This window comes from Chamaea fasciata, unplaced genomic scaffold, assembly GCF_029207755.1.
Source record: "Chamaea fasciata isolate MVZ Bird 193981 ecotype frontalis unplaced genomic scaffold, bChaFas1.0.hap1 SCAF_9, whole genome shotgun sequence".
Lineage (NCBI taxonomy): Eukaryota > Metazoa > Chordata > Aves > Passeriformes > Sylviidae > Chamaea > Chamaea fasciata.
In genome coordinates this window covers 34,643,791-34,658,278 of record NW_027094094.1, presented here as the reverse complement: position 1 = coordinate 34,658,278, position 14,488 = coordinate 34,643,791, and the positions used below count along the sequence as shown (strand labels likewise).

The 14,488-nt window shown below is 43.2% G+C and overlaps 1 protein-coding gene across 1 annotated transcript; it reads right to left on the bottom strand.

Moving 5' to 3' along the window:
- Positions 1-2,154: 2,154 nt before the first annotated feature.
- KIFBP (kinesin family binding protein) lies at positions 2,155-14,074 on the bottom strand. The gene is made up of 7 exons (XM_066191870.1): positions 13,708-14,074; positions 11,329-11,427; positions 7,702-7,781; positions 7,403-7,586; positions 6,222-6,306; positions 4,331-4,443; positions 2,155-3,593 (listed from the first exon to the last, which is right to left on the bottom strand). Exons 1-7 carry the CDS (start codon positions 14,053-14,055, stop codon positions 2,715-2,717), a joined length of 1,788 nt encoding a protein of 595 aa, XP_066047967.1. The 5' UTR covers positions 14,056-14,074; the 3' UTR covers positions 2,155-2,714.
- Positions 14,075-14,488: the final 414 nt, after the last annotated feature.

Genomic DNA, 14,488 nt, shown 5'->3' with positions numbered 1-14,488 from the left:
ACTTCTCATGAGTGTCGCACGCTATTTGAAGAAGTACACTGAGGTTATAGCTCTGATCTCACACTTCACAGAAATGCTGCACAAATTAGGACTTCTTGTAAATCTCGCTGCTTTATGCTGGCTAAGGAGAAAGAACTAGAACAACGAGAAGGAGGTTTCAGTTGGAAGACTTTTGCTGTACAGAAAGGAATAGAAATGCAGGTTAAACAGAGTTCACAGGAACCTAATCTTCAATTAATCTTTGAAATAAATGCCTGACCTCACACATACTTTACAGTTAAAACTCAACATTCCTGAAGGGAGCTTTGCTGCCTAATCCAACAAACCCCCCACCTCCTTTTTTTTTTTTTTTTTAAACTAAATACACAATCTTACATAAGTTCATTCTCTCAAATCATTGAACAAACAGGAATTATTCAAAGGGTTTGCTTAAAAAGACATGCCTTAAAAGAAGCACGGCATAGTACTTTGTGCCGAGCATCTGGCACGACGCAGTCTCCAGTAATAAAACATAATTAGCTGGCAGAATCCTTGAACATTTAGTCTGGGAGATGAACTGGCACGATTGGTTTCTGTAACTCGATATGCATTTATATGAAATACATATTTTTTTAAAAGCTGGAAAGCCAAAGTGGTCTGGGTATCTTCAGAGGAGAGAGCTCTCCAAGCCACAGTGGCAGTCACACTGATTGTGCTGAAAAAGCTCTGATCCTTCTTATATCAGACCTTCTTAACTATGGACCTACTCCCACCTGTCTGCTCTCACTGTGGTTTCAGTGGATTCAGGGTGTTTCTCTGCACACCTGATGGTTAAAATGGATACACCAAATGATGAAAAGGGATATATCTGATGGTTAAAAAGGATACACCACCCAGCACTTCATTCAGCTTTGCAGTTAGCTGCAGCTAACTTTTCACCCTTCAGACTGGTATTTGAATTTGAAGGGAAAAAAGATTTTTTGTGCTAGGATAACCCAAAAATTATCCTCCTCGAAATTACAAGAAAACTAACGATGAGGCAGGCAATCCATGCTCTACAAAATTTGCTTAAAGGCAAAAATACAGAAGGAAAAAACCCCAAACAACTACTTGGAACATGTATTGCTGCCTTTTACTTGAATACGAAACTAAAAGTTAGCAGAAAAAATTTAAACCTTTTAGTTTATGGTAATAGTGCACACCAGCTGTAACTGAAATCAGACAAAAACAGTGTGCAATACAGCCTGCTCAGAAATGTTTTCACTGAGAAACTAGGGCTGTCTGACTTTCAGGCCACAGGAAAATCTGAATTAAAGATCTGACTGCAGAAACGAAACTCCAAGAGGCTGACTAGACAATTCTTTAGTAAAACAAAAAGAACATACACAGGCACGTGCACTCACTCTCTCCCTGATTCTACAGGCACACAAGGAGCTGGTCTGGTTTTGAGTCTTGCTGCTGCTCATTTCCAGCACCCACTTGTTGGCCTATTTGTTTGTGGTTAGCAGTCTAGCTTGCAGAATTCTTTGCAGAAGAGATTTTTCACCACACATTTGAGATGCACATGCTTTCCCCTCACACCCTTTAAGCAAATGTGGTGTTTCCTCCTCCTCAATTGCCAGAAGAATCCAGTTGTTTTGACTGTTCTCCTTCAATGCCCTCTAGTGTTGTGAACACCTTCCCACCCCGTCACCATGCCAGTGGTAAGACTGCACGAAGTCACACTGTCCCTTCACTTGCCCCACGTCCTCTGGCATCTCTGGCCATCATCTCCTACTATGCAGCTGGACCATGTGCTCTGCCTGTATTTCATCTACAACAGCTTCAGAGAGATCCCAATTCCAGCTCCTGCTAAAACAACACCTGGGCTCCCTCCCTGGGCAGCACGAAGAAGCCATCCATGGCATCAAGCTGCGTTAGGTAAATGTCTGGAGCACTAGAGCACAGGACCTGTAACCTGTGAATACTCTGCTGTATTAGGAGCAGGGTATCTCCTCCCACCACGAGGAAAGTTTGCTGCTTTCTTGCTCTGGCTTCTGGCACTGCAATTGCTCATGTATTTTAACTGAAGACACTCATATGGAAACACTTTCACAACTATTTATTTTGGCCATAGTGAAAACGTATGTGGTATCTTAGTAAGACACAGGAAATGGAATTCCAAGGACTCTAAAGAAAGATTTAGCCAAGCTAGTCCATTTATTGAGCCTCTGTCGACTAGGTTTTGATTAACAAGGGAAAAGAACAACAAGCAACATACAAAATAAATACTGAAAACAAGTTCCCTTCACATTGATAAAGTTTTCTAGGGACAAACATTAGAAGAGATAAAATGCATTCTAGGTGGAAGAACGTGCCTCAGGTTTATTAGAAAAAAATTCTTAGAGAAGAAGATTCCCTTAAAAGAAACTATTTTCGTACAGCACTACACTTAAGAACTGAATCATACACCAAAGAAAAAGCTGTGAGGGAGAAAAGGTTTATATTTACATATAGGACACACAGTACAAAGCATTAGCTGGACTTATACTTTACATTTAGAGTTTACACCATTAGTGAGGGTGAGCTACGGACCAGGAGAGCTCTGAGCTCTTCACAAGGTTACACTAGTGCAGGCTCTAGGTGGATGTCCCTGCAGACACCTTACTTCTATCAATCAGTAGGGAAGCTGTGCCACAGACCTGGACTGGACAGATAACTGTTCTGATGGTGCCCACTGCCTCCAAGGCAAGTATTTATACAAATGAAGACAGCTTGGTTCTTAGCCTCTCCATGCTTGCTGGAAGAAGATTCACCATCTCCTTACTGAGTTCTAGTTCAGTTTCAATGGCAGGGACAGCATCTGGATACTTCTCACAATAGTCTACCAGAAATGTGTAATATTCCAATGATGTCTGCATATTTTCCAGTTGCTTTTTGCTATCTGAAGTAATAAGTTTACCATAGAGTCGTGCAATATGGAATTTAGCCACCATTGCAGGGCGAAGAACATCTTCCTCGAGTTTTTCAGGAAACACCTTATCAGGGTTCCTCAAAGAATCCAAGAAGAGTTCATAATATTTGATTGCGAACTGAGCCAGAGAATTAATTTTTTTAACCGTGTGCGAGTCTAGTTTCTCTAACCTGCTACCAATAGCTACCTTTAAATCCATCATCTCATAATAGGTGTCAGCTAGTTCACACTGAAGCTGCCTACAGATCAACAGGTAATACTGGGGGTTCAGGTCTGCATAGATTGGCTCCAGCATGTCTATTCTACGCTTGTGCATTTTGCAGCGCCTCTCATAGTCTTCTTCAAAGAAAGCAAGTACCTTAAACAAAGCACTGTGATCCTGAACAATTTCAATATGGTCAGTAACATAACCATCAACCTGAAAGAACTCTTTTGCTTCCTGAACATAGTTCTGACCAACCAGGAAGATTTCTCTGGCTTCTTGAAAATCTAAAGGATATACGCTGCTCACTTTCTCCTCCATGGCTAAGACAGAGTCACATATATCACTTGTCCCAAAAAGGACAGCTTTTTTCCTGCCCTTCTCTTTTTCATCCTCTTCTTTTTTCCTTTGGGCTTTAAGTTCCAATTGCCTGTCTGGATCCAGCTCTCCTATGTTATCCTGAAATGAGAAAGCATGCTAATTAAAAATTAATCTGGCTTATGAAGAGAGACTTACACTGAATCATTCTGGGTCACCTTTGCAATATAAACTAGTGAGCAACAAGACTAAAGAAAAATCATTGATATATGAGGCCTTATATTAACAAACAAATCATGTAAATTACATTATCAATTCTGAAAAACATAAAATTAAGGTGGTTTAGTCTCCCCATGCTGTGTGACAAAATAGCCAAAGGAATAAATGTTAAGACCAAAGGCTCTGCTTCACAAAGCGTTTCAGCAAATGCTAGTTTAAACATCTGAAGAAATACTTGAATGAATTAAGTGAACTGAATCAAATCTGAATTAATCAAATGCTTGAATGAATGAGAACATCAGCACGGAAAATTGTTGCATATTAAGACAATGTCCTTACTAGCAGTTAAATAAGAAGGAATCTTGTCAAATCAAGCTGCAAGAAAATGCAGCAGAGAGGAGGAAAGTTTTTGAAGTTGCTGTAAAAGCAATGCACTGATCACTCTACAGAGTTGATCCCCTATCTGTGCTTACTCTTCAGTGCTGCATTTAAGTCAAAGCACACCACGAAACACCTGCTACACTGCAAGCATTTGTTTTGTTCACTGGGCAATCGCTTATTCCTTGTTACCAAGTGCAAATTGATTCCTCTTGTGAACATCAAAGCAGACTTAGCTTGCTGTTAGACAATGACACCTACAGAACAGATTTTTTTGTTACCTCAAGCAATTTTCGAGCACTTTGCAGAAGATTCAGGCAATACTTAATCCAACACCTTGCAATTTCAGCTTTCCTCTCTGGAAGGTCATGTTGGTCCGGCTCTGTTTCTTCTGCTAAATGGACATAAACACATAAAAACTTTAAGAGAAGCCCAACACTCCGGCAAGACCCTCAAATGTTACATGCAAAGAATGTGCTTGTACTTAATTTTCCTCATGGTTAGACAGAAACACGCTCTCCATCTTCGTTGATGTCACAGTTCTGTAAACTGTCATTTCTGGTAGAAACCCGTAAAGACTAACATGGATTTGTCATGTATGAATTCTGAAAATAAATAGATCCTAATGTATCTTTAAAAAGACCTTTCATCTTCAAGGTATTTTACTGGAAAAAGTTTCCAGGTCTCTTTGTAGTAAGAGAAAAAAATCAGGATAATTCATTTTCTGAGCTTCAGCTGTCTGCCCAGTAGTTGTTTCTGAAGATGAGGGCATTTGTACTGGAATGGGCCCCAGACTTGCTACCAGAAAAGGGAACAAAACAGGGGAAACTGCCTTTGGTTAGGCTACCTGGTAAAAACATAAAACTTATTAGCTCTACAACTTCTGTATTTTTCTCCCTGAGGTCTCCCCACTACCATAAATAGCAGCACTGCTGTCTCAAGATAACATTTTCATAAACCAAACAGATTTCAACAAAAACTCATTTCCCAGTCTCTGTGGCAGTGAGTTAGTTGAACAATGAGAGGACATTCCTACGGGCCAGCAGCACTTCTGTTCACCAAATAAAAAGCCAACTTCAGGCTCAGACCCACTGCAATCATGATTCTGTCATTAGAGCAAATCCATTTCTTATTACGGAATTAAGAATCATTGCTAATCTAACAAAAAGCACATTTATTAATTATGGCTATGTTAATCTATATTCCAACTAACATGATAAAATGAATGTGCTTGAGAATGGCCAATGCTGACTGTATACAGGTCTTTCTGTAAGACAGAACCTTCTGCAAGTCCACAGCCCACCTCTCTGTCCCATGAAAGGGAAGGGAAGGGCAATAAGCAATTATTCACCAAAACGAACAGGATTATCACCACTCCAATGTGGTGTAGGAAGAAGTCAAGACAGAACTTAGTTGACTCGTACTTGCTCCCTCTCCACAAATTAAAGCTCTACAAAACGAAGCTTCTACTTGCCCAATACAGACATAAAAGGGTGTGCTGTAGATGAGCAAAGACTAGGCCTGAAACAGAGCACTGACACTATCGTGGAACCACAGGTCCTTAAAACTAGGGTCAGCTCTCTAAAAGTTTCTTCTACTGCTATTCACACTTGGACTGCCAAGTTGTTCCTTTGCATCAACGCCCAAAGAACAAGGAGGGCAGCTACAACTCCAAAACCAGCCACTGATGATGCTGCAGCATCTAGCAACAGAAGACAATGCAAGCACCTTCTGGATTTGGGGTTTTAAAAGCTGCGGTTTTGCACCCTCTTTTAAAGCCATTCCCAGGAAGCATCTGGTTTGGTTGACTGAATGACTGCCCTCTGATCACTGAGGCAAACTGCATTTTTAACACGTGTACAAGGCCAAATGGACAAACAGAGACATTGCCACTGTTGAAATGGATATTGTTTTAAATTTCACTTATACTCTGGTATGCTTTCTGAAACACCAGAAACAAGCGCTTGACTTTTTCTCACAGGGTCTACACACAGCCCATCTTGAGCTGTAGTAGCAGCTGCTTTTTAGAAACACTCAACTGTATTGAAAAGTATTTTAGAAAATTAACACTGGCGTAAGTTTTGTACATGTTGCGAAACCTCAGTTTTAAACATTAACACATAATGACGCTTAATTCACAATAATTTTATTCAAACTTTTTTATAAACTCACCATCTTCAGCAGATGGCACCTGTCCCGCTTGGCTAAAGATGACACTGGCTGCTGCAAGACAGTGTCGAGCCTCCATGAAGCATTCCTGGGACAAACAGAGCAACATTTAGCACTGGTGTGAGCAGCTCAAGCACTGCTGCCACTTGGCCAAACAAACCCCTCACCCCAGAGAGTGAGCATACATGACCACAAGAGAAACGACAGAACTGACAGGCTCTGGAGTATATTCCCAGGAACTGGAAGAAAACTCAATTTTTCCACACCTATCACTGAATACAATATTTTCCAGTTGTTTTTTCTGTACCACAGCCATGACACCAAGCCTTTCCTTTAATATTGGCTCTGCACTCTGAATGTTCTGACTGTTCTGCTCTCCGGCTGCCCTGAGGTGAAGGAAGTGATGATGCCTTGTGGCAAACACTATCATGGGGTGTTGGTGGGAACAAGCTGGACATATGAGTCAACACTGAGTTTTTAGCCATATTTGGCAGTGCACTGTTAAATAATTACTGCTGTCAATGCATCAAAAATATATATATAAAAATATATATAAATTTATTAGCATTAGCTGGCTCAGGTAGGGCAGGAATCTTTTTAAGCATCAGAAAAGAGCATCTAAATAGCCTGGAATGTAGAAATTCCTAAATAAAGCTGAAGCACTTCCTAACAGCAGATTGTTTAGAGTCAACACGTGGCAAGCAGCTATCAACTCACACGTTCACTTTCATGTTCACACAGGTTCAAAAACATGAGCACATGCTAAGGTACAAAGGACAGTAATTCATAGTAAACAATAAGCCATACCTTGGCCCTTGTTTTCAAACTTTATTGTAAGAGAACAATATAAGAAAGGATTTTGAATTAAATTATTATAACCCCAAAGTTTACTTAGGAACATGACATCACATCATTGCTAATATTTCATTAACTACAAAGGTTTTCTCATGTCTGCACCACTGTTCATCTTCCCCACTGCCATCGCAACACCACAGGAAAGCCACCGTGTCCTCTTCAGAAAAAAAACTGACAGATGCCTCATGTCAGAAGACAACTTGTGGTTTTAGAGGTGCACATTTTCAATTCATCTTGGAGCCCAGTCTCAAAGGGCCGTTCAAACAACTGGTTTAGTTGACAGTTACACTGATGGTACAACTGTAGCAGAACAGCGCTGGATGTGTTACCTTGGAGAGGTAGTACTGTGACAAGGTGGCAGCATTGCGTGCCCATTCTACCGGGTAGTAGCCACAGTACTCGAGCTGTCGTTTCAGAGTGGTATGGCAATACTGAGCAGCCTTCTCAATCATGTCCAGGTGCTGGTAGACTTGTGCCAGGTAATACAGAGTATGTGTGTAGGCTTTTTCAAATCTGGAAAAAAATACAACAGGCCCTTTAGATTTATTTTTTTTTCCTCCCTAAATACACCGTCAGAATTAAAAAAAAAAAAAGTAATAATAATGTAAGTATGCTGCTTAACACACACCTTTTGGATCTTTCTTGGTCTGTGAGTTTTTCTTCTTCTGCCATGAAATGCTCACTGGGATCCAGGGGAGGATTTCCATCCTGCAAGGGTACATGACACATTCAGCAAACCACATTTCTTTCTCTGTGGCACAGTGCTCCCTCTCCTGGCTGCACATCTTTTACCATTTGCCAATCCCAAATTCAACAAAGCTTCGTATAAGCCATCTCAGTGCCACACCTCAGCAGCAATTCCACAACACTCAGGAGATTGAGAGGATTAAAGTCACAATTCCATGCAGAATGACAAGGTTGACAGCTTGTAGGAGGCTTTTGCTTATGTACTTTAAAGCAGTGCATGCTGCCTGCACTGAGATACTCAGCCAGGACTCCACTGGGAGCCTTTATTTTGTACAGTAACATACTGAGCTTTGAGGCATCAATTTAACACCAAGCATGCATGCCTTCAAGTGTGAAATATTCGTTTGCCCAGCTGCACTGATCAGCAGCAAGAAAACATCCTGCAGGAAGTACTGCAGAGAACATGAAGTGCAGGGGGCTCAGCAGAGCTGCTGTGGAGACAAACTGCTGTAAAGGGACTCCCAGTACCCACCAGCTGGCAGGAGCACTTACTCAGACAGAAAAAGGAGACAACACACAATGTCTTTGGAGGATGAAGCTGCTCAACCTTCCTATCAGGCATAACCTACGTGCAAGTCATTAAATGTGCTAGTTCCCACAATTAGAAGCACTTTCTTTTCTTTAAACCACGAGCTCTGTGGTTTAAAGAATCCTTCCGTGGACAACTACACACCTTTTGGCGTTGCTGTATCCAAATCTGCCTTAAGAGAACTGTCAATAATGTTACCAGACAGCTCACAAGCAAGCCCAACAGATTAACATTGCTTATGGCAGAGCTTTATCAGCCTCTGCTTATCCTATTTCCTTTGCAATTGTGAATAACTTCAGGTGCCGATTCTAAAACACTTCAAATGAAACCATCTTTTAAGGAGAGCTTTTCTCCCATTACACAGCGCATCCTGGAGGGGGTCCAGTGTGTCTGCCAGCAACAAAGCCCAGGTTAGTATGCAGCTTGTCCAGCCCCTTCCTAACGCCATTTCTTTCTTAGCCTAAGAGAAAGTAAGGCAACAAAAGAAAATCAGCTTCAATGAAATACTGCTCATGAATTAATACAGACTTAGGCAGGAACAGGAAAAAGGGCAGAGAATACACTCACTTTATAGGGAAGAACTGTACTGCTTCTCATTAAAAATCCCTGAACGGACTTGTTTACTTTTCTATTAAAAACAGAAGTGTTTTACTCCTCTTAAAAAATGAACAAACGTACCTGAAACAGATAGTGACAAATAAACTAAAGCATGTTTAACCTACCAGAGGCATGTAGATTTTTGTATGTGATCTTTTAATCTGTAGGTTTCTGTTTATACTGTTTATACCTCATTAGTTTTTAAGAGGTGAATTTATATCTCTTCCTCTTGTTTTCTTTAGATACAAACATTCTAACAAGATTTGGAGTGTATTCTGGCAAGACTAGAGCTATTCCTGCAAAGAAAAGAACTGAAATGACACAGGTAAGCAGAACTCTTGCCTCCTTCCTGTATCTACGAATCTATCTTTGATATCAAGCCTTGTACCTCGTATCCTCAGAAAGAGCTCTCCAACTCTCCTTTCTAAGGGGACTTCATCAGCCCAAGCTCCTTGCCTTGGTTTTGCTTTAGGGGAAAAACCACCCTATCCAATTTGTAAGTTAATTAGACCCAGTCAGTAAACAACTAAATGCACCAGCTCAGGAAAATGTCTCCATCATCAGCAGTTCACCAAAGACTCCCTGACAGGAAGGCTTCCTGAGAGGCAAAAAATGGGGAATGTTAAGAAAAGCATATTCACATATTTATGACTTGTGAAAGACAAATGTTGACATCATTGTATAAATCCGTATTTTCTTCTAAAAGAAAGACTTAAAGCACAGTTATGTTTGACTGTATAATGCCTTGAACTGTAAGCAGCAAATAAGGTTGGGGGGAAAACTGTGGCAAGCAATCATCACACACGTATAACCCTAGTCAGGCAGCAAAGCCCCAGAAGAAATTTTCAGTAACCGCTACTAACAAGAATTTAAAGTTTCAGAAAAGTCTGCAACGCAAATGTAAAGAACCTGGCAGCACTTTAATCCACTAGACCATAGTACCAGTTTCATTTCATGATCACTGGAGCAAGTGCCAGAAGCTTTTGGAAGCCACGTGACAGCTGGGGCTGGGTATAAATATCAAAGTTGGACATCAGGAATTATTCAGAGAGAGAGAGTTTGTAGAGAGATGCACTCTCTCTGGTTAGCCCAACCGATCCAGGGGGCAGGAAATAAGCTGCCAAGCTTTTCAGCACGAAGAGGGCTTTCTTCTTGATCCATTACCTCTGCTATCACTGCAGGCCAGCCTGGCTGCAAAGGTGGAGAGAGGGCAGTAACCAACCAATAAAGACTCAACCGTTCTAAAAACCTCCACAGGTAGAATCGGTACTCTACGCCAACTACATGATAAAACCTGAGCTGAACCCATAACTTCATGAAACTAAGGTCTGTCCAACATACTCAGCTGTCCTGAGATACGGCTACTGCTTCCTGAAGGCCACAAATGTTTTTTAGTTCACTCCAGAACTGTCCCCGAGGCAAGTCAGTGTATGAACAGCCTTGCGAAGAGCTTAAAAATAGCACAAGGGAGCCTTTGTAGGATACACAGCAGAATCCACAGCTCAAAAGGTTGTTTAATATGCATGAGAGGGCTAGCTGTCTGTGAGATTGTCCTCTTGGATATGGATCTAAACTACTTGTCCCTGCAAAACGCTGCACAGTCAGAGCAAGCCGGGCAAATATTAGTTTTGTTTCCTTTTCCCACTGAAAACAGTAGACATTTTTATTGCATTTCCAAGATAAGATTTAGCAATAGTCCTCATTAAAACCCAAATTCCACCAGGCATCAACTTTGGATTATTAAAGGTGCAGGGGGAAACGGCCTCTTGAAATACACGAATCAGTATGATTCCAACAGAAGCCATTTATTGTTTACATTCAGCCACAGTTCCAGCTTCTAGCACTAATGTTCAGGCCTGCAGGAGTGTCTCCCTGGGCTAAGCCATTTGTCCATCAGACAGGCACACGTCCTTCAGGGCACCTAACTGGCCAAGTGTCCATCACCACGCTGTGTGCCTTCTATCTGAGTTCTGTATTTCTTGCAGACACTTTCCAAGGCTCCTGCTCATTATTTTTAGACCTGTTGTTGTTCCCGTGGCCTTGACGAATCCTTGAGAATTCTGACAAACAAGACTGCAGGTGTCTTCCTATCTACAGTTTGGCTGCTACAGGGAACGGCCTAAGTTGTTCAGATGCATTGCTACATCAAGGGCTTTCAAAAGGGACCATTATTTTTGCGCAATTTTCTATTTTCAAATTAGCAAGCAATGCCCTAATTTGCCTTGTCCTATACTGCAGTACAACTCGTATCACTTGCCAAAAGTATCACAGCAGCCAGTAAAAGCACAGAAACTCAAAATTCCATTGCATGCTTATTTCAAAGATCAGTTAACCTTCAAGTGGCACATGAAAGTAAGACCTGCCATAATATTAACACAGTACCTCTTTCATGTATTGATTATACAAGGCTTCTGCAGATTCCAAATAAGTCTGCGCCGTTTCAATTTCATCCCTTTGAGACCACAGGATCCCCAGATTGTTCTAAAGGTAAAAGAAAAAAAAAACAAACCAGTCACACTCCATTTACATTACACATTTTTTCCAAACAACTGATCATTCTTCATCCCTATATATGTGTGCGTTCCAGTACAATGGATTTCAAAAAACAGAACTCGTGCCCAGACATTTCACTGCGTGTTGCTCAAAAGAGAAGGGGTTTTCACACAGCAAATTTCACATGAAAAATTCACCTCACAGTCCTTCCCTGTTTACTCTGCTAGATGAGGACTAGTGTGTTCAAATAATGATTTTTTTTCCACAGAGTATGTTCTGCATTCAATTCATGCAGCTTTTACATCACATACAAGTACCACAAAAAGAGACAAGAAATCAGAAATCTGTTAACATGACTCCGCAGAAAAATTAAGAAAAAAATATGCTAGGAATGAATTCTTGTGTATTTTCAACAATGGAAAGAGATGAAAAGCACCTCTGAGATCCACGTTATAGACTACTGCCTTCAAATTTAAGTTAAATCAATGTAAGTAGCAACTTCCTCCATCTGTGAACCCAACTTTGACAAAAAGTGCCTCTAATTTTATTTAGAAGATGAAGGTGTTAATCTACATCTGATGCGCTAATTTAAACCCTAGGCAGTGCTGTTACAAAACTCAAGAGGGCTAAAAGAAAACCCCCCAAACCTTCAAAATAATTAGATGTGTATGCCAGCCCTGTGTCCCTTTCAGTTCCATTCTACTATTTTTATAAGAAAGCACATCACATGTTGTTTACGAACTGAAACACTTTGCCAAAGGCCAAGCAGTGGAACGGATGAGATTCCATTAGACAGAAACTGGGAAACACAATCTTATACAAAAGCTCAGAAACCAGAAGTGGGGCTAAAGAAGGAGGCCCAGCAGGAAAAAGGGATGCTTCTTCCTACAAAACAGCAGTCAGTGCCGTGGCAACACACTCCAGACATCCCAGAAGGTGAAGTACTGCCACTGATGACAATCACAGCTTTTCAATCAGAAATAAATTAAACTAAGTACTCAAGGCAGTTCCAGCCCTTGGGACCGAGGGCTGAGGGTTCATTTCCCAGCACTGTGTTCAGCCTCACACCTCAGGACAGTGCCAGGGAGCTGCAGACCCCTCGCTGTTGGGCCACAGCACTTCACACCATAACAAACTTCATCCTGCTGCTTCCTGACGGCCCCGAAACAGCCACGTCCATGCAGACTTTGGGCTAACAGAGAGAAGAGCTGCTCTCCAGAACACCAGTTCAGAGGTGCAGTGGAATCTCTGCTCCTGAGCCACAAGAGCCACATCTCCCCAGGAACATGTGGGAAGATGTTACTTACTTCAGCTGGAGCAATCGCCTTCCCTTACAGAGGGTAACAGATCCGTGGCAGTGCATGCAAACCCTCACACTGAAGGACAAGGAGCAGATGTAACCTCACTGCTCCAGACAACTCAGCTGATTCAAGCAGAGTTAAGACAAGTCATCCTTTCACCTGCACCTTTCCACACCAGCCCACAATTCCTGGACAGTTTGATGAGGAAGCACTACAGAGCCTTCTCTAATTAGGGCAACCCCTTTTGACAGAGATATCGAAATAACTGCTCTGTTTCATGTAGGGTCTAGAGTCAGATACTTAACTGTACACCAGCTACCATGACAGAGCGATGGAGCAAAGGCCCTTCTGTGAATCTTCACGTAGCAAGACCTAATTCTGACAACAGTGTACCCTTCTTCAGAATAAAGAGAAAATATTATTACTTCAAGCACCAACAAAACTGTATTTACCCATCTGGGACAAAACGTAGCAGCTTGAAATACAACAGGCAATGCTGAAAAGCAAACAATTTATCATTCCAGGACAATGCATCAATAAAAGCATCTCCCAACGTGAGTTTGACAACCAGTGAGTTAAGGAACGGCAAATCAATTCTGGACGTAGCAACGTCTTTTTCGAATTTATTCCCGCACAGTTCTTACAAGTTTTGTCTCAGTCTGTCCAGGAGAGCACGCTGCTCTGTCAACACCCAGTTTCAATGAGAACATGTTTTAGATGCTCTGCACGCCCAGAAGCCTCAGCAGGAGGCTCAAAAGCAGAAAAGCACCCCTCCAACAGCCACCACCTGTGAACGATTCCTTCCAGCAAGGACCGAACGCCAGAGCTGCTCTATTTGTTAGGGTTAACCGAGCAGCACCTGCCAGGACACGGCAGCGCCCTGGATCCCCTGGCAGCCCGGAGACCCCCCGGCACAAGGCCCCGCTCCGCCTGAGCCCACGGGCACCCCGCGGCCTCCGCAGCCCACCTGGGCCTGGATGTAGAGGGACACGCAGTCCGGGGAGAGGCGGTGCGGCTCCAGGAGCTGCGTGCAGCGCTGCAGGTGCTCCTCGCCGGCCGACAGCTCCTCGGTGTCGGTGTGGTTGACGCCCAGCTCGTACTCCAGCACGGCCCGCCGCACGGCCAGCACAGCCTCGCCGCCCTCCTCGGCGGCGCTCAGCAGCTGCTTCACCTCCTGCAGCAGCGCCCGGGCGCTGTACTTGGAGCGGTACGGCTCCGTCTCGGGGTCCTTGAGGGACTCCACGGCCGAGAGAGTGCGGGCGGCGCGGAACTTCCCGCACACCGCGGGCCAGCCTCCGCCCGCCGCCGCCGCCATCTTCCCGCGCGCCCGCCCCGCCCCGCGCCGCCTGACGCGCGCGCGCGCCCGGCGCCGGCCCCGCCCCTCGGGAGGCCCCGCCCCTCAGGAGGCCCCGCCCCTCGGGAGGCCCCGCCCCTCGGGAGGCCCCGCCCGATCCCGCATCCCCGCGGGAAGCGTTCGGGGGAGGGCGCTCAAGGGTGGATGTCCGATTTTTCTAAAAAAAAAAAAAAAATAAATTATTTTAGAACCCTATTTTTTAACGCTGCTGAAGAGGCAAGGCGTGGTCATTGCCTGCGTTCGGATGAATTTTGTTCCCTCGCAGCGCTGATTTTCCAGGCGCACGCACTTGGTCACAGACGCCCTTACAGGCAGCAGCCACTTTGCTGGCCAGAAAAAAAATCTCCCAAAACACCCAGTCATTTCAGCAAACATGATTTTTCGCCATCCTCAA

Bases quoted from the DNA above. Each gene is read 5' to 3' on its own strand.
- KIFBP (XM_066191870.1), bottom strand. From the start codon at position 14,055: ATGGCGGCGGCGGCGGGCGGAGGCTGGCCCGCGGTGTGCGGGAAGTTC. The intron at 11,428-13,707 runs GTGGGCTGCGGA...TTTTACCTTTAG, and splicing joins CCCTCTACATCCAGGCCCAG to AACAATCTGGGGATCCTGTG. The intron at 3,594-4,330 runs GTAACAAAAAAA...TTCTCATTTCAG, and splicing joins GTGCTCGAAAATTGCTTGAG to GATAACATAGGAGAGCTGGA.